Below are 17,937 nucleotides of genomic sequence, written 5' to 3'. Positions count from 1 at the left end.
GTTAAAATTCAGTAAAGCTGTTTACTGATTAAATACTGTGAAAGTAAATATGTCATTACAATACGAATATGTACAAATAATGCATGAACATTAGAACACACTGAATAAGTAGCATATTCATTGTCTCACTTATCTGACCCACTGTCGACTCACATATTATGATGGTCGACAGTGGGTCAGAAGTGGTGGTCAGATATCTGGAAGCACTATCTGGGGTTTTGCTCACAATGTGGTCCCCCTCTAGCCTGACGAGGACCCATAGGACCGCACAGAACGGCGCAACCCTCGCGTACTTGAACACACCCTGGAGTGGACATTTTCTCGCGAGACTTTTGTTGTTATACCTTCAATGTTTTTGTATGGCTGATGCTGATATGGCTGCAGTGGTGGTGGTTAGCTAGTTAGCATATAGCAAGGTGGTCAAAAAGTAGAAATGGACTGAGATATGCAGAATAAAAATCAACACAAAAAGGTAAGACTGTTGTACCGGGTGGTTGTTTATATTTACACGTACATGTCTAACAGTTATATATGAATGTAGAGATTCATGTAAATGTATTCATTCTAGGAGTTTGAGCCAGCTAGCTGTCAAGCTTGCTAACGTCAATAGCCTTAGCCGGTAACCTGATTATTTTACTCTTGATTGTCAGCTAACGTCTAGACTCCAGTATTAACAACCTAAATAATTTAGGTATCCTACACTTGCTATGGCGATAGTTTGATTGTAAGAACCCCTGTAAGACTAAATTAGCGTTTACTAACGTTAACGGCAACTATTAAGAGATGTCTTGAAGCACCAGTGTAACGTTACATTAGCTAGCTATCACTCCATAGTTAGACAAATCGCTAACGTTAATTTATACGTTCAGTGAGTCTCAGAGCTCACAGTGGCGTATGCCAGCCACCCAGGCAAAATTGCTGACCAACGTCATTAGCAATGCTTTGGCTTTCGTAATGTGTGTCTTGTTATTTCAGTCTAATCATTTCCTGTAAGATAGATATGGATGACATTACAGTTTGCTAAGTAAGTCTAAAGTCAAAACTTTGTTAGCTAACTAACCACCTAGCTTTTGGATAACGAAAGTCTATTGTCATAAATTGCACACATCAAATGGGACATTTCAACACCAACGTGGCCCCACTGAGGCTATGACCTCAAACGGCTTGTGTGTGGAGAAAAGTGGAGGGCCCATTGACATAGCCAGCATATCCGAATGAAAGACATTAGCTTAGCATGGCTATCGTATCTAGAAGAATTCCTGTTAAGGATGTGCACATGACATGCAGGCATGACGTGCACGATGCTTTCAATGTCGTTTCTCATAGAATAGTTGCCTGGTTTTTCGCTGGATAGTTGATGGTTCTATTGTTTCAGTTTGTTTGTTAGGTTGACGTCTAGTTGTCAAATGTATGGACATTAACTCTGTAACTAATTCAACGCTAAGACATTTTCGCTCCTGTCCTGTGCTTACACAGCAGGTTCCAACGTTTTCCCGAGCCTTGCCAGAGCGAGGATGTTCCCCGGCTTAGCCCACAGACCATGGCAAGTCTTCTGCAGGGTTTACCTGCATCAACGAGCCCCCCTTACACAATGGCCCCCTAGACTGGCCCGCCCTTGCTATGGTGAGCAATATTTGGGTATGTTGCCTTATTTTCATAATAACCAGTACATTAGTACAATAACCAGTACATAGTACATTACTATGTATCATCGTGTCTTGTTCATTCTTATTTGTTTGTTCTTTGTTATTGTTATTATTATAACTAATGATGGATTGTGCTTGCCCTTGACTTGCATATTTTGTCTCTTATAACCTATTTGGGTAATTCAGACCAAAACCAAATTGCTGTTCTCTGTTCAGGTTGGCAAAATGGTACCAAGGTACAAAATGTGTGGCTCAGCTTTCCTGACTGTCGAGTGTCACCATTTGCCTGGGCGCAAGTCCAGTACTATTCAACGACGGGCAGCGGTAAAGACGGGCCTCCTGTGTCAACTGACCCCCCTGTCACAGCAGAGAAGGTATTGGCAGCAGCAGCAGGAGCTAAGCCGTCTCCTGAAGGTAATGCATTTCCTTCTAGAATTTCCCCTGGGGATCAATAAAGTATCTATCTATCTATCTATCTATCTATCATTGCTACATATCACAAGCAAAAGACGGCACGTGCCTAAGCATTTTTATGTTCTCCTCAGGCACGTCTTCAAAAGATGGCGCCGGTAAGTTTTGGTTATTTATCCCCTTTGTCACTCACTGTTCACCTTGTTGAGAAACACAAGCAGTAACCTATTCATCTTTTCAGATGCTAAACTCCAAGGACTGACCAAAACAGAGGCTATCCAAGTAAAAGGTAACTCGGAGATCATGCTGTATTGCTGTAGTGTTTATTTGTGGATGTGCATATGCCTGTGTAAGTAGATGGGAATGATTTTTTGACCCGTTGACACTATGGCCCAGTTTCCCATACATGAATAAGGACTAAACTAAAAGCTTTTTAAAAAAAAAAGAAAAGAAAAAAAATAGTGATTTTGTGTTGTCACTGTTATGTGTGCCCTCAGTCCGAGCCGTCCTGAAGAAGAGAGAGTATGGGACTAAGTACACCCAGAACAACTTCATCACCGCCGTCAGAGCCATGAATGAGTTCTGTCTGAAGCCCAGGTACATACAGAATATCTAACGGAGGCCATCATGATTCATATGTGTATTTGGACCTGGACAGGGTTCCCACGGGTCATGGAATTTCTGTAATGTCATGGAATTTTGAAACGTCTATTCCAGACATGGAAAGTCAGGGAAAATCATGGAATATCAGGGAATTTTCTTGTAGCAGTTTAAAATGTACTGTACTTGCCAAAATACATAATACAAATATGTCCACGCAGAACTGGTATATATCTGGTTATTATCTTTACCGCTTGCTTGAGTAGCCCTACTTTGTTTATTCAATTCCCATTTATTTATTTAAGTTTCTTAAACGCTACGCGGCTACTCTGAAATCATTGGTCGGTGTATTATATAGTAAGTCATTCAAATTGAGGGGTTTTTTGTCAGAGAAAAGTCATTGGATTTTATATTTGACTTAGAGGGGGAACCCTGACTGTAAATATGTGTTTTTCCAGCCATCTAATGCGGCGGTGGTGTGTTATGTTTTTTTTTTTTTTTGTTAATGTAGTTTGTTTTGTTATGTTACTGGAATGGCAGTGTAACCTCGAAGCGAATCTCATGAAGAAGTGTAGAGGAGCAGTTCAAAACTGGGAAAACTCTTTGTCCTTTTGAGTAGAGTTTAATTTTCTTCTGTTATGTTTGTATGTTGATTGAAGTTTGATGTGTAATTGTGATGGACAGCGTACATATTATATTCTGCATCTGCGATAGAAAGAGAGGAGAAGCGATTAAGTTCTAAAGTAGAAATTCTCTGCACTGTGTCCTGACTAGACGGTTGCTCTTGTTGTGTCTGGTTGTGAATTCAAGACTGTGACCTCTTGTTCTTCTCTAGTGACCTGGAACAGCTACGGAAAATCCGTCGCCGGAGTCCACACGATGACACAGAGGCTTTTACAGTCTTTCTGCGCTCAGATGTGGAGGCAAAGTATGTACTTTATTTATACGCATTCAATAAATTACAGTTACACTGATTTGCCTCACCATTATCTCATAAGTTGCATGCACACAGAATATATGTTTGAATGTCCTAATCTTTGACGAATTCTTTGTCTTTTCTGTCAGAGCTCTGGATGTGTGGGGCAGTCCTGAGGCTCTTGCCCGAGAGCGAAATCTGCGAAAAGAAATTGAACAAGAGTACCAAGAGAGTATGCACCTGAACTACCTCACTTTTCTATCCTCCGCCCGGCTTTAACAGACTTCACCCCCCCCCCCCCCAAATGATCTCACATACCCTTTCAATTTAGTGCTCCTCCACTCCAGCCCATTAATTATTATCTACATGTGGTGTATGGGGCACGGTAACCACGCAGAATCTAAACAATGGACCTTACCACAAGACTCCGGATTAGAAGCCATCAGCTCCTTGTTATCAATGTAAATAGCTGACCGATGTCACTGGGTGTTTTATTGCTCATTTTGTGACCATCTTTGTTCCAGATATCTTCAGAAATCAGCAGCTATTAAAGGAGTATAAGGACTTCTGGGGCAACACTAAGGTAAGCCTGGGACTGGTATGAACTAGCATGCTGCTGATGACCTTCCACGTAGAGGTGAATCATAATTTGTGAGATACTCAAGGACCTTAATTGTTATGAAATTACAGCATCTTCATGAAATTATCCTGTCATTGTATATTACCCAATAGTTATTTTAGTATATTTGAATACAAAGCACACTGTATGGTTTTTCCTTCTGAGTAGAGAGTTCTGAGTTAAGACGGTCTACAGTATATTACAGACAGAGGTAGGAGTAAGTCACACATGTGCAAGTCACAAGCAAGTCTCAAGTCTTAACCTTCAAGTTTCAAGCAAGTCCAAGTCACTTTTTGTGATAGTCAAGCAAGTCAAGTCAAGTCATAGCTTGGGTAAAGCAAGTCAAGTCATAGCTTGGCTCAAGCAAGTCAAGTCATGTCATAGCCAAATCATTGAAAATCATGATGATTTACCCATGTTTTCATTTTAAAATAAGCTACAATAAGCTAGTTATGAACTGCTGGAGTTTTATTTGTAACAAATAGACATTGCATTCATTCAAGCCACATAGCCTACATCTGAACGGTTTATAGAATAAGATGAAATATATAAAAATAAATGTATTTCAAGTAGACCTATTATAAAATAGCCCTTTAGGTTACATTGGCAACATTTTCACTATATATCAAGATTAAACTTAGACAAGAAAATGTTTCACTTTGCCATTTCATACATTTTAACCTAATAGGGCGTTAACTAAAAAGCATAATAGATTCAAAGCCAACTCTTAACATCTCTCAAATTTGACGTTAAGTTTAACACCGTTAACTTCGGATGAAAATCAACGTGGTGGTGGTTATGTCGCTATTTTGCACAATTGCTGTTCATTTCTCATTTTACTTGTCAGATACATCATCTGTGAAGCCAAACATTATTATGTTTTGGTATAAACGTGGAGCCTTCCATATTTGCAAGTTAGCCTACCTCAGTCTGTCTCATTTGATCTGGCACTTGCTGTTGGTCTGTCGCGTCGCGTCACTTGGCACAATGACAGGATCGCTCGCGTGACTCATGCAACAGCACCTAAGCAGATTTTCTAAAATCGTAAAGTTAACTCCTTAATATCTATGAAAAAAATAAAAAGTCAAGTCATTTGTCTCAAGTCTAAGTCAAGTCTCAAGTCATGAATAGCAAGTCAAAGTCAAGTCGAGTCTTTTATACATGTTGATCAAGCAAGTCTTAAAAAATGTGACTCGAGTCTGACTCGAGTCAAGTCATGTGACTCGAGTCCCCCATGTCTGATTACAGAGCAGGATATGTTGTGGTCAAAAGAGTGACATAAACATCATTATCATCATAAGCCACACAAGTGGGCCAGTAGACACACCCATGGTGTTTCCCTTGACCGGTTTGTTTGACAAACAGTAAACAAAAAGTCCATCATGATGTTGCATAATGTGTATTTGAACAGGGCCATGACTAAAATTAGCATGCATTGATGTTTTCTTTGTGCACATGGTATTGGTCTGAAATTGTTTTGTTTTTCTGCTAGCCTCGATCAGGCAAGAGAGCCACATTTCTACAAGGGCCAGGGAAGGTGGTTATGGTAGCTATATGCATGTAAGTCTCTAATTTACAATAACTAGATTCTGTTTTTGCAATATGAACATACACATACCTCTAAGTGTACAGTTTGTTTTGATGTGAAAGTGTTACCACACCAAATGCTCTTCAGGTGGTCTACTATTCTTAATGGTGTATCGCTTGGCCAAACTAGAGCCTGGATGTCTTGGTTAGCCAAGTTAGAGTTTGGTTGGTTCGTTATAAAGTATGAACCAGACCCACACCTCAAAGTGTGTGTCTGGTGTATGAGTTCTGTCTGTATGGGTTCTGCGTGTATGTGTTCTGCGTGTATAAGTATATATATATATATACTTTTTTTGATCCCGTGAGGGAAATTTGGTCTCTGCATTTAACCCAATCGGTGAATTAGTGAAACACAAACAGCACACAGTGAACACACAGTGAGGTGAAGCACACACACTAATCCCGGTGCAGTGAGCTGCCTGCTTCAACGGCGGTGCTCAGGGAGCAGTGAGGGGTTAGGTGCCTTGCTCAAGGGCACTTCAGCCGCGGCCCACTGGTCGGGGCTCGAACCGGCAACCCTCCGGTTACAAGTCCAGAGTGCTAACCAGTGGGCCACGGCTGCCCACAATGTGTATGTGTTCTGCGTGTATGTGTTTTGCATGTATGTGTTCTGCCTGTACAGTATGTGTTCTGCGTGTGTGTGTTCTGCCTGTACATTGTGTTCTGCCTGTACAGTGTGTTCTGCGTGTCTGTGTTCTGCCTGTACAGTATGGGTTCTGCGTGTACAGTTTTGAAGTTAACTCAGCCGGTGTGTGTGGCAGCATGGGGCGTTATGGTCGGTGGGGGCCTGCTGGCTATTAGATTAAAGTGATTAAGTTTAGTGGGCATGTGATGTGTGTGCGGTCACATGAGGGACAGTCTGTCATCCACACCCTGTCCATTCACACTTGGCTCCTAATGGACCACAGGAAGTTAAAACACACAGACACAGACAGTTCATTCTAGCACAGTCCAGACCTTAAGACATACCACAGCACCTCTGTATGGTTAGCCTCTGGTGTTGGAGCAGTGTAGTAGCTTATAGTACATGATATTCTCATAGCACCTATAGCACTAGCCTACCAAGTCGGCAAACCAGTTTCCTGTTCGTTGACATGGCTGTCAACAAGCACCTGAAGAGGAGAGCTTCAGTTGTTCCCAAACACGTGCTCACCTTATTTTGTGCAGCCACTGCACGTAGGTTGCCATTTTTAGGGAAAAGATGGAGGCTAAAATCGCTTTTTATAACGACTTGGAAGCCGAGCAGAGTGGCTCACAGCAGCGCTCATTAGAGCCGCCCAGAACATTAAGACTCCCATACATTGTATTTCTTACGTTTTGGTACAACGAAAGCACTCCGCACTTCAGGTGCTTGTTGACAGCCATGGCAACGAACAGGAAACTGGTTTGCCGACTTCAAGTAGGCAAGTGCACAGAGCCCAGAGGACTAATCCATTCTGCATGCTCTCATGTAGAATACTACGGTAGATGAATGTTATTGTCAAAACCATATGGTTCTATTTGTTCATTGAAGATGTCATATAACCATTCTGATGAGCTAGATTAAATGGCAAAGGGTTACGGTCTGAAGTTGACAACAATTGGACTGAGTGAGTGAGTGCCCCTACAAAACTACCAGGTGGCTCATGGAAAAATGACCTGACTAAATGGTGCCATTCTTGAATCACATCACTTGTCAATGTGTTTGTTCTCACCGAGTTGTCTCAAACCAGAAGTGGCCGCAACATCCCCCATATGGTGAATCATGCCATATTACCACCGATGAGTACAGTAGAAACAAAAAACAGTTGATCAAAACGCATGATGCCGGTGTAAAAATATTGCCTACATTAGTACAGATATTAGTCTCTTTTCTTGATGATCTTCCTCCGTGTCTTACCCATGACGTGACCTCAGGGGTCACATGCTTGCACTGATTATGGCCCGCTGTTAAAACCACAGCTCTCCTATGGCTACTGTGGCCACGGATAATGGACCTCACCTTTCATTGTGACCTCTGGAATCTCATTACCTGCCAGAATGTTCTGTTGTGTTCCCTTCATTCCCTGAGCATGCGGCTTATTACATAGAAAATCCACATTCTTCTGGGTCACTGGGTGACCAGAATAGATTCTATTTTCCAGCGTGTGTCGATGGGAAACAAACACACACACACACACACACACACACGTATTAATGTGTTTTTCCCTCTGGTGTGAAACGGTTACCAAGATACTTTCCTCTTGATGTAAATTTTATCTTGATACACTTGTTAGCAGTGGTTGACAGGCGCCCATTACGTAAATTTGTTGACCTCTGTTTTAGCCAAACTTCAGACTGGTTGGTGTGTCACCTCACTGTGCATAGTCCTTGGATCTCAATTTTAAAATGTATAATGTTTGATGATAAAACCTGCGTGGGGTGTGCTTTGCTGTTCATTCAATTTTTTTTTTTTTTCTTTCTTTCTTTCTTTCTTTCTTTTTTTCTTTTTTTCTTTCTTTCTCCCTCTCTCCTCTCTCTCTCTTTTCACCACAGAAATGGACTGAACTTTTTCTTCAAGCTGCTTGCTTGGGTGTACACTGGGTCAGCCAGCATGTTCTCCGAAGCCATTCACTCATTGGCCGACACAGCAAATCAGGTCAGTCCTGCCCACACCCTTAGCACTAATGTGTTTGCTCAATACAAAAGAAAGGAAGCTGTCAGTCATAGTCTCCATAGTGTCTCCATTAACCATGTGAACCCCTCTCCCTCCCACCCTTTATTTTCTCTCCACTCATTCTGTCATCCTTACACAGGCCCTCTTAGCCATTGGCATCAGTCAGTCCGTGAGGAATCCCGATGCTGTCCACCCGTAAGAGCCGTGGCACACACACACACACACACACACACACACACACCAGTTGGCGTGTGGATGATCGAGGATGGTTATGGTTTTCTTAGACTGTATAGAGCAGGGTTCCCACGGGTCATGGAATTTCTGGAAAATCATGGAATTTCTGGAAAATCATGGAGTTTGTCTAGTCTAAGATTCCAGAAATGGAAAGTCAGGGAATTTAATCATATCTGGGGAAAAGTCATGGAATATCAGGGAATTTTGTTGTGGCAGTTTAGAATATACTTGCCAAAACACATTAATACAAATGTATTTCCACACAGAATAGGTGTATATCTGGTTATTAGCTTTACTGCATGTGTGAGTGGTGATGGTTAGCCCAACATTGCTTCTTCAATACCCATTTATTCATATTCCGCTCTAAAAAAAAGGCAAAGATTCTTGAACACAATGCGGCTGCTCAGAAATCTTCTCGTTATAGGTCATGGAAATCCAGGTTTTCTTGTCAGGGAAAGTCAGGGAAAAGTCATGGAATTTTACACTTGACTTAGTTTGGGAACCCTGATAGAGTAAATGAGCTGATCAGACACATTATTATGCAGCAGATCTGGTAGTGGTGGATCAGCTGAGTCTGCATGATAGGAACTCTGCATCCCAGCTCCTCAGAAGTAGTTATTCAGAACAAGGTTGTGCTGACACCAAGTTTCATTTCACCTTTGATTTTAATCGAATTCTAATTTACTCAGTTGTGTTTACATGTATTTATGAAGACCAATTAGTCATCTCTGCTTGCAGTGCTTTGCAATGTCTGATACCTGACACAGCTTTAAAATCCCGCAGTCTGATGCTACTGTTTGATTGAACAAGCGCATCTGAATCTTTGTTGTGTAAATCATGCTGAGCTCAAGTTCCACTGTTCTTGTGTTTCTCATACTCCCACCCCATCACACAAACACACACAAACACACACACACACACACACACACACACGCAGGTATGGGTTCTCCAACATGCGCTACATCGCCTCCCTTATCAGCGGCGTGGGCATTTTCATGATGGGCGCAGGCCTGTCCTGGTACCACGGCATCATGGGCCTCCTGCATCCGCAGCCAATTGAGTCCCTCCTTTGGGTAAGACGCCATATGCCACACTCACTGTCATGCTGCTGGGCCTCCTGCTATGGGTTAAGAGCACAAATGTTATTGCTGGCAAATGCCTAATCTTTCTCTTGTTCCCCTAGGCGTACTGCATTTTGGCAGGATCCCTTGTTTCTGAAGGAGGTAGGTTGACGAATAATGCTCTTTTTTTTTTTCTTTCTGGAGCGTGCATTTTTTTGCCAGTGATATTTATTCTTTCATGTGGAGCAGTGTGGAGCAGAGTAATTGCATCTTTTTGCTCTCTTTTTGCCCCCCTAGCGACGCTCCTGGTTGCCATCAACGAGATCAAAAAGAGTGCACAGCAGCAGGAGGTCTCCTTCTATGAGTACGGTGGGTGTCGGTGTTTCTCGTTAGAGCACATTCGCCGTCGGCATGTAGGCAGTCAATCAAGTCTTTGATTGAACTTGTCACATTAGCAGCAGAGAACAAATTGTAAACGTTTGCACAATGATCTGTATCTAGGAGCTGAGAAAGTATAGAATGGAAATGTGTGCGGTTACTGAAATATTTATGTTTTGTTTTTGTTTTCTTCAGTGATGCAGAGCCGTGACCCCAGCACTAACGTGGTCTTATTAGAGGATGCGGCCGCTGTAATTGGAGTGATCATGGCTGCTGGATGCATGGGTCTGACCTCCCTCACAGGTAAAAAATCAAAATGGGTTTTCATTGCGTGCAAAAAGTATGTCAGAAAGAAGTGTTTGTGTTAATGACTTGTTAATGAGCTGTTTGCAGCTAGATATTCTCATTCTTAAAAGGTTACACTGGATCTGTGAACAATGGAACAAATGTCTATGGTTTATTATATTGTTGGTTGAACCAGTAGTATTTTCACCTGTCAGTCAGTATTTCTCCCAGCAGAGGGTGCTATAGGCAAAGTACTAATTCTGTACATACTGAACATGAAATACATTTTTCCCCTTTAAGGCTTGCGGCACTGATGACCAGATTGTTACCATGGCTATAGATATTAGAAATGTTCTCTGCGTTGCTCCCTACCTCAGGTAATCCGTACTACGACAGTCTGGGCTCTCTCGGAGTGGGCACCTTGCTGGGCGCTGTATCGGCCTTCCTCATCTACACCAACACAGAGGCCCTGCTGGGACGCTCCATCCAGGCTGAGCATGTGCAAAAGCTCACGGAGTTCTTAGAAAATGACCCTGCAGTAAGGTCAGTCCCACAACGTGTGCTCCAGTAAGCCTGTGTTTTGTGCTCATGGAAACACACAGTGGAATCCAATCAAATCCACACTTCAAAATCTGGATTTTGAAAATAGTGAAGTACTGTAGCCAGAGACTTTCTAATGAGGAGACAGCAGTCAAAAAAATCCTCCATAGAAATGCATGGGGTTAGTTTGTAACGCCGTTGTCTACACATATCCCACCCCTTCCTCGGCAAAACGTCGACATGTGCCAATCATGTGGTGTGATGTGAATACATTGAGCCAATCATATGGTGTGTTGTGAAGACATCGTGCCAATCATGTGTTGTGAACTCGCCGCTGGAGCAAGGTTGGTATCGTGAAGCCTTGCGCACGCGCATTTCTGGCCGCCGAGTGGAGGGACTTGCCTAAAGGGACTTTGCTATAGCCCCCAGAATTTTAAATTCAGAGGATGTGTTAGAAAACGGTTAGAAAAAAAAAATGTCTTCTAGTCGTACACTTTGTACACGTGTCCTAGCAATACGTAAATGAGACTAAACCGTCATTTAAGATCCATTTCTCTCTCTGTTCCTTTTTTTTCCTCACGGCTACGTTTACAGGGCGATTCACGACGTGAAGGCCACAGACATAGGCCTAAGCAAAGTGCGCTTCAAAGCGGAGGTGGACTTTGACGGGCGGGTGGTGACGCGCTCCTACCTGGAGAAGCAGGACATCGACCAGATCCTAAATGTAAGGAAGTAGACAAATAGGCCTTAGATAGATAGATGGATAGATGGATAAATAGATAGATAGATAGATAGATAGATAGATAGATACTTTATTGATCCCCAAGGGGAAATTAAAAAAAAAAGAGAGAGAGTCTTGAGAGAGATCGTACTGTTTAGTCATGTGTTGGTGTTTTGTTGGCTGAAGCTCCTGAAGCATGGAGTGTTCTGTTTGAGATTCACTATTTGGTTTGGTTACGGTCACATCCAAGCTCAAATATTTAGTGCCCCCATTGTTAGAGATTCACTTTTTTCCGACCAGCGAAACTGCCAACCTAACTGGCCTAGCATCAACTGGCTTATTGGCTGCTATAGGTCAATATTTTCATTTAGTTCATCTTGCATTTAACTGGGATTTAACGTTAAAAAACCCAGTGCTTGAAGTCGACTGGATTTCATCAACATGGTTGTCATCAGTTTTGCTTGCCTAAAACAGAAACTCACCGCACGCTACTGCAGTGCACAAATGTACACACACACACACACACACACACACACACACACCTAATACTCAGATTGTGGTGTCTTTATCATGGAGCCAACAGGCTCGTAAAGCAGCACTGGATCAGAATCACCCTTGCTTGGTCTCATAGTTAATGGAGGGCCTTCACATGTAGTTAATCAGAACATTTGATATTTCATTAGAAGAAATAAACTGAATGACTACAGTCTATATATTCACACATATTTTGGATCACTGCTGATCCAAATACTTTATACTGGATCATTACATGTTCTCTCTGTGTGTGTGTGTGTGTGTGTGTGTGTGTGTGTGTGTGTGTGTGTGTGTGTGTGTGTGTGTGTGTGTGTGTGTGTGTGTGTGTGTGTGTGTGTGTGTGTGTGTGTGTGTGTGTGTGTGTGTGTGTGTGTGTGTGTGTGTGTGTGTGTGTGTGTGTGTGTGTGTGTGTGTGTGTGTGTGTGTGTGTGTGTGTGTGTGTGTGTGTGTAGGATATTCAGCAGGTGAAGACCCCAGAGGAGCTGGAAAACTTCATGCTGAAGCATGGGGAGAATATCATCGACACACTCGGAGCTGAAGTGGACCGTCTGGAGAAGGAGCTTAAGGTGGAGGCTCGCACACCCCACACACACACTCGCTCTGACAAACTCTCACACACATACTGTACACTCACACTCGCTCTCACACACTCACACTCGCTCTCACAAACTTGCAAACACACACACTCACACTCACTCTGACAAAGTCTCTCTCTCACACAGACACACTCTCACAAACTCTCCCCCACACACTCGCTCTCACAAACTTTCACACACTCACACTTGCACACACACACACACACTCATGCTTGCTTTCACAAACTTATACACACACTCACACTCGCACACACACACTTACACTCGCTCTCACAAACTCACACACTCGCACTCTCTTCTCACTCACTTTCTCATTTACTCAATCACACTCACTCAGTCACAGACACACACACACACACACACACACACACACGCACACAGACACTCAGAAACGCACACACCCATACACTCAGAAACACACACCCATTCAAATTGCACTTTTTTTCTGTGGTAATATGTCAGAGCAATTTTTGTTGGAGATTTAACAGAGGCTCTCACTCCACCATGTAATATGGAGGAAAAAGAAGAGGGGGAAATGGTCCATGTTTTTCTGCGTCAGACTGAACTCTGTGTGATGAAAGGGTTGATGTGTTCTCTCCAGTGCTCTGGTGCTCATACATCGCAGGCTTGAGAACTTAAAGACTGTAAATGGTGTCTAAGATTTGTGGCTTTATTGAGCCTGTTGAAATGGAAACTTTATACAACTTTATTGTACACTTCAACAGAATGATGTTACTTATTTGTTTGCATGTGTGTGTTTGTGTGTTTTTTTTTTTTTTTTTTTTTTTTTTTTAAATCTTGAAGGCAGGAGTGCCATTTCTACTGTCGGACAGATTTAGCCATCATAGGAGTCCTCTTTGAATGGTCAAATGGCAAGTTTGGCAGAGTAATTTGGCGAGCTAGTTTGACAAGGGTGTCCCACCCAGAATATAATACCAACCACAGTCAGTATGTTTTATTTTTGGCTATACACTTAATGGTTTCAAAATGTTGTCTACACTTCCATTTGTGTTGTGATCTTTGTAGTTAAGTTTGTTTAACACACACAAACACACACACACACACACACACAGCCAGACCCATTAGTGTGTATTTGGAAGTGTACTTAGTAGTAGCCCTCAGTTATTAGCTTATATCAATGTCATGAGGCGGTTTTAATCATCTGAATAGGGAAGAGCTGTTTAGGTGCCAGTGGTGTTCCTTTTTACTGACATTGCCCTTGTTCACCCCACAGCAACGGAACCCAGAGGTGCGGCACGTGGATTTGGAGATCCTATAACTCTTACTTTTGGCAGGAGGAGAACGCCGTATAGTCAACCAGAAACCAGAAAGAGAGAGAGAGAGAGAGAGAGAGAAGGAAGAGGAGAGAGAGAAAGGCAAGAGTGAAGGAATCAGCGGGAGATGAGGACTAAAAGCATGTGCTTTCTCCCCATCTCCCCCCCCCAACCACCTCATCTGATGAAGTCTTACTGTGCTGTATTATTCAACATATTCCCTAAGTTCTAGTGACAAGCTTCATGAGAAGGTTTCTTTTAATTCAGTTTTATTTTTGTTTTCCTCTATTATTTCCTCTTCCATAGTCAAGCAATGGTCACGGGACAATCATCCCAAAATCTGAATGTGCATCCTCAGACCACCTCTTGTGTCTAGGGTACGTGTGTGTGTGTGTGCGTGTGTGCGCCTTGCGCACATGCTGTGTGTGGCGGTGTGTGTTGTGGGCGGTCAGCATGTGGTTGTGGAGACATACTTGAGTATATTCCACGGTGTTGGATACTAGATTCCACCTGCCAGTCTGTTGCAGAGAAAGATCTGCGAATGCAGTTGAGTTCCAGTTTAGGTTCTGGTTTGGCCGTTAATGTGAATCAGGCAGGTCCACACTGGAATCATGTCCTCAGACTCGGAAGAACTTGAAACAAACAAACAAACACAAATAGCCAGAGCACTTTCTGCCGCAGACTCTCGCTGACCTCATCTCTGTTCACTAGGGGTCTCTGCTCCGATACAGTGTATGAATGTGATGAGCTTTGCTGTAGCAGAACGAGATATGAAATAAGCAACTAATGTATGTGGAGCATCATCATTGCTCTCTTAAAAAAAAAAAAAAAAAAAACATTAGGAAACATATAGGAAATCATTAACCTCATTCTGTGTCATAATGAATGGGGTTTGACAGAAAAACAAGTTAGCCCCCCCCAATTATTGTGAAGAAAGGTTGGGACTATACAGTAATCACCAATAATTACACAGTAGTGATGTAGTTAAAACCAAGGACTAGGGTAATATTAATATTTTCCTTTTAAAAAAGAAGGATTTTAAATGTTCATTGTTTAGGTTTCACTGTGTGTATTTGCTGGAAAAGAGAAAAGTAACAGCTCTTATAAAAAGCACTTGAAATGTTGTTAACTCTGTGCATGGCATTCTTCAAGACTTCCAAGTGAATCTTGCGGTATTAGTGATGTCAGCCACAGCCAAATATCTTCATGTACACAAAACGTAAAAATCCAAAGATTACAACGGGAAAAAAAAAGAAATTAGAATTCATATAGGAGGTTGTGTTTGTAACTTAATATTGAGGTACCCTTCATTAACACAGATTACTGTTCAGTTGTTATGAAATTGTAATTGAATGGAGAAGTTATCAGACTGCTGAACCTTCATCTAGATTTTACTAAGTGACCTCATGTATGCCTGACATTAATATCTCCATAGATTTAACCATTTCACAGGGTCCATTCACTACAGTCATTTCTTATTAAGCTACCTTTACTATTTAAGACTTCCTGTACTCGCTAACAGTGATGCTTTGGCGTAGATTAAGTTATTTGTCAGCATTCATCTGTCGGTTTTAATGGCAATGTCTTCATGGAGAGTGTTAAGAGGCGGCTGCTGATTGCTCTGAAGGGTAGGGTTCCTGCTGTTCGAACGTTTGAACTCCTACCTGGCACCAAAATAAGTGTTTCTATGGCCCGTTGTAAATTTCTGCTGGGTTTTGTAAGCTTCGAGGTCTAAGTCCTATCTCTCCTGTTGAATATCAGACCTCATATTCAGTAACAAACAAGCAAAACGTTGGACAAAAAAATAAATAATAAATCACTGTATACTAGGGCAGTGTACACCTTAGCTGCATTCTGTGTATTGATCATTATATGGTCTGTGAATTCAAAATAGACATGCTTGGTAAAACCCGTTGTAGACTATAATAACCATGTAACGCAACAAACCCGCTCTGTGACAGTGAAATATGCATCCACTCTCGGTTTTTGTATATATAAAACCCAAACTTACAAGTAACTCGTATAGGCCCTCAGTCTGCAGTGAGGTAGAAATTAAACATGATTGTGAGCAGATAGGTTTGGGTGTGTGTGGACATCCTGAACTGAAGGATGCAAACCCTTCCTGCCTTAGTGGTGGGCTGATATTGTTTTGTTCAAGGAGGTCATAAACTATAGTACATATATTTTTAAAGATGTTTATCAACATTGTCAAAGATTTCTCTTGGTTTGATCAGTGTAACTGTTGCAGAAAATGATTGAATAAATTGCAATTAATTTATTAAACTGCATTCGAGCTTTTCTCCATGTCTTTTGTGTGATGACATCTTGTTTATTTAAACTGAAAGGCAATTTTACAACGAGCCTCTTATCCAGTGACGTTCATTATGGATGTGCATTTTGGAATAAATCCAATGAATATGCGTAGACCCAAATGGACTCGTCGGCAATGGTCTTTCTCATAGCGCATAAATATGTAAATATAGCCTACATGTCACTTTACAATGGCGAAATCAGCCGTTCTCGGTGGAAAAAAAAAGAACATCCTCAGGACCGCCTGCAAAAAAAGATTGGCCTCCATTGGTCAGCGAAGTCATCAATAGAGCTGACTTCCATTTGGATTGGCTCATATTGCTTTCAATAAAAAAAATTGTCTAACCTAGAATTTCAAAATCCCCCGTTTGACTAACAAATGGGGTGCTGTGCGTTTCGTATTATAAACGAAGAGCCTGCTTTTGACATTTGGCAAACACAAATTCTGCGGCGGAATAATGAAGGTAAGATATCTGAAACGGCGATGAGCTGTTTTTGAGGTTCCATCGGATCGACCCCAAAGGGATTACTCGATGTTCAGTAAAACGGGAAGGAATCATCCATAGATGCCAGAAATGTATCGGGGAACCCTTCACCAAATGATGGTCAGTGTGCGTTTCAGTATGGCTTAGGAAGAGTGAAGATAGGTGATCCAGGGGACTACAATCCTAGGCTGTCAGATTTTACACCATTGCGTTTTGTTCTGTAGCCTAATTGTAGGACAGAATGTTCGGTAGAAATATCTAGGATTTCTCGTGGGGAGATTTATCTGCCCACACAATTTTTCATTTTCCTTTTGATTCTTGAACAGCTATCTTATACAATATCTTGACCGATATAATTAATTTGACTTGGGTCTTGGAATGCATCAGCCAACTGATGGTCTAATATACATATATATATATTTTTTCATGTAATGGTAGGATAATTGGTAGCGCCTAACATTTATGGAGGTGATGCTGCAGCCCATCAAATTGTTAATTGACCTTCTGTCAGATCATTTTGTTTTTATTTCACAGTATAAAAGTAATAGAAATCCATGTGTTTACACATAATATATCAGACTAACGTTGACACCTGATATTCGTGTGAACATGACTACGGTGTGTATTTTTTCCCCTCCTCTCCCTCTCCCCATCTCCCAATTTCTCGTCTCTCTCTCTCTCTCTCTCTCTCTCTATTTAGCTGTCCAGTGGGGGCGCTATTGACTGTCATTTGACTGACACTGTCCATCACAAAAGATTTTTATTTAGCGTATCTATCGAACAGTTTTTTGTTATTGTAGCCTACTGTGGTTTTGTTTACCTGTTATGATTACTTATAGGCGTCATCGACTTGAATGTGAATTTTGCCGATGGCCTTTCTTTAGGAAGACTGAAAGGGTAGCTAACATAAATATTACCGCCTTGAACACTGCTCTCTGCTTTTAGCCTCTTTACAATGCTGCCTTGTGGAATCCAGATCAAGCAGCATTGTACAGGGCTATGATAGCGCAGAGCTCCTCTTCACCCTCAAGATGTCTCCAACATGGCTCCAATTGCTTACAGTCATATTTCTCGGAATTATGCATTAACACTCACAACCATTGAC

At 41.8% G+C, this 17,937-nt stretch overlaps 1 protein-coding gene across 3 annotated transcripts; it reads left to right on the top strand.

Moving 5' to 3' along the window:
* The first annotated feature begins 337 nt into the window (after positions 1-337).
* Positions 338-16,343, top strand: slc30a9 (solute carrier family 30 member 9). Of its 3 annotated transcripts, none has more exons than XM_076292136.1 (20): positions 338-472; positions 1,480-1,638; positions 1,863-2,060; positions 2,192-2,215; positions 2,299-2,346; positions 2,555-2,654; positions 3,493-3,585; positions 3,723-3,805; positions 4,098-4,156; positions 5,685-5,752; positions 8,294-8,396; positions 8,554-8,609; positions 9,586-9,721; positions 9,832-9,871; positions 10,007-10,078; positions 10,283-10,390; positions 10,750-10,915; positions 11,507-11,636; positions 12,620-12,733; positions 13,998-16,343. In XM_076292136.1, exons 2-20 carry the CDS (start codon positions 1,515-1,517, stop codon positions 14,040-14,042), a joined length of 1,767 nt encoding a protein of 588 aa, XP_076148251.1. In that variant the 5' UTR covers positions 338-472; positions 1,480-1,514; the 3' UTR covers positions 14,043-16,343. The 3 variants fall into 3 exon arrangements, with proteins under 3 accessions (XP_076148251.1, XP_076148252.1, XP_076148250.1); XM_076292137.1 differs by having other exon boundaries at positions 1,477-1,623; XM_076292135.1 differs by having other exon boundaries at positions 339-472; positions 1,477-1,638.
* The last annotated feature ends 1,594 nt before the right edge of the window (positions 16,344-17,937 follow it).

The sequence above is a fragment of the Alosa pseudoharengus genome, unplaced genomic scaffold, assembly GCF_046254945.1.
Source record: "Alosa pseudoharengus isolate Yale_2024_CS ecotype anadromous, Long Island Sound unplaced genomic scaffold, YU_APseudo_1.1 YU_APseudo_1.1_scf_19, whole genome shotgun sequence".
NCBI lineage: Eukaryota > Metazoa > Chordata > Actinopteri > Clupeiformes > Clupeidae > Alosa > Alosa pseudoharengus.
This window is presented reverse-complemented; position numbering and strand designations above follow the sequence as displayed.

Bases quoted from the DNA above. Each gene is read 5' to 3' on its own strand.
- slc30a9 (XM_076292136.1), top strand. From the start codon at position 1,515: ATGTTCCCCGGCTTAGCCCACAGACCATGGCAAGTCTTCTGCAGGGTT. The intron at 11,637-12,619 runs GTAAGGAAGTAG...GTGTGTGTGTAG, and splicing joins ACATCGACCAGATCCTAAAT to GATATTCAGCAGGTGAAGAC. The intron at 12,734-13,997 runs GTGGAGGCTCGC...TTCACCCCACAG, and splicing joins GTCTGGAGAAGGAGCTTAAG to CAACGGAACCCAGAGGTGCG.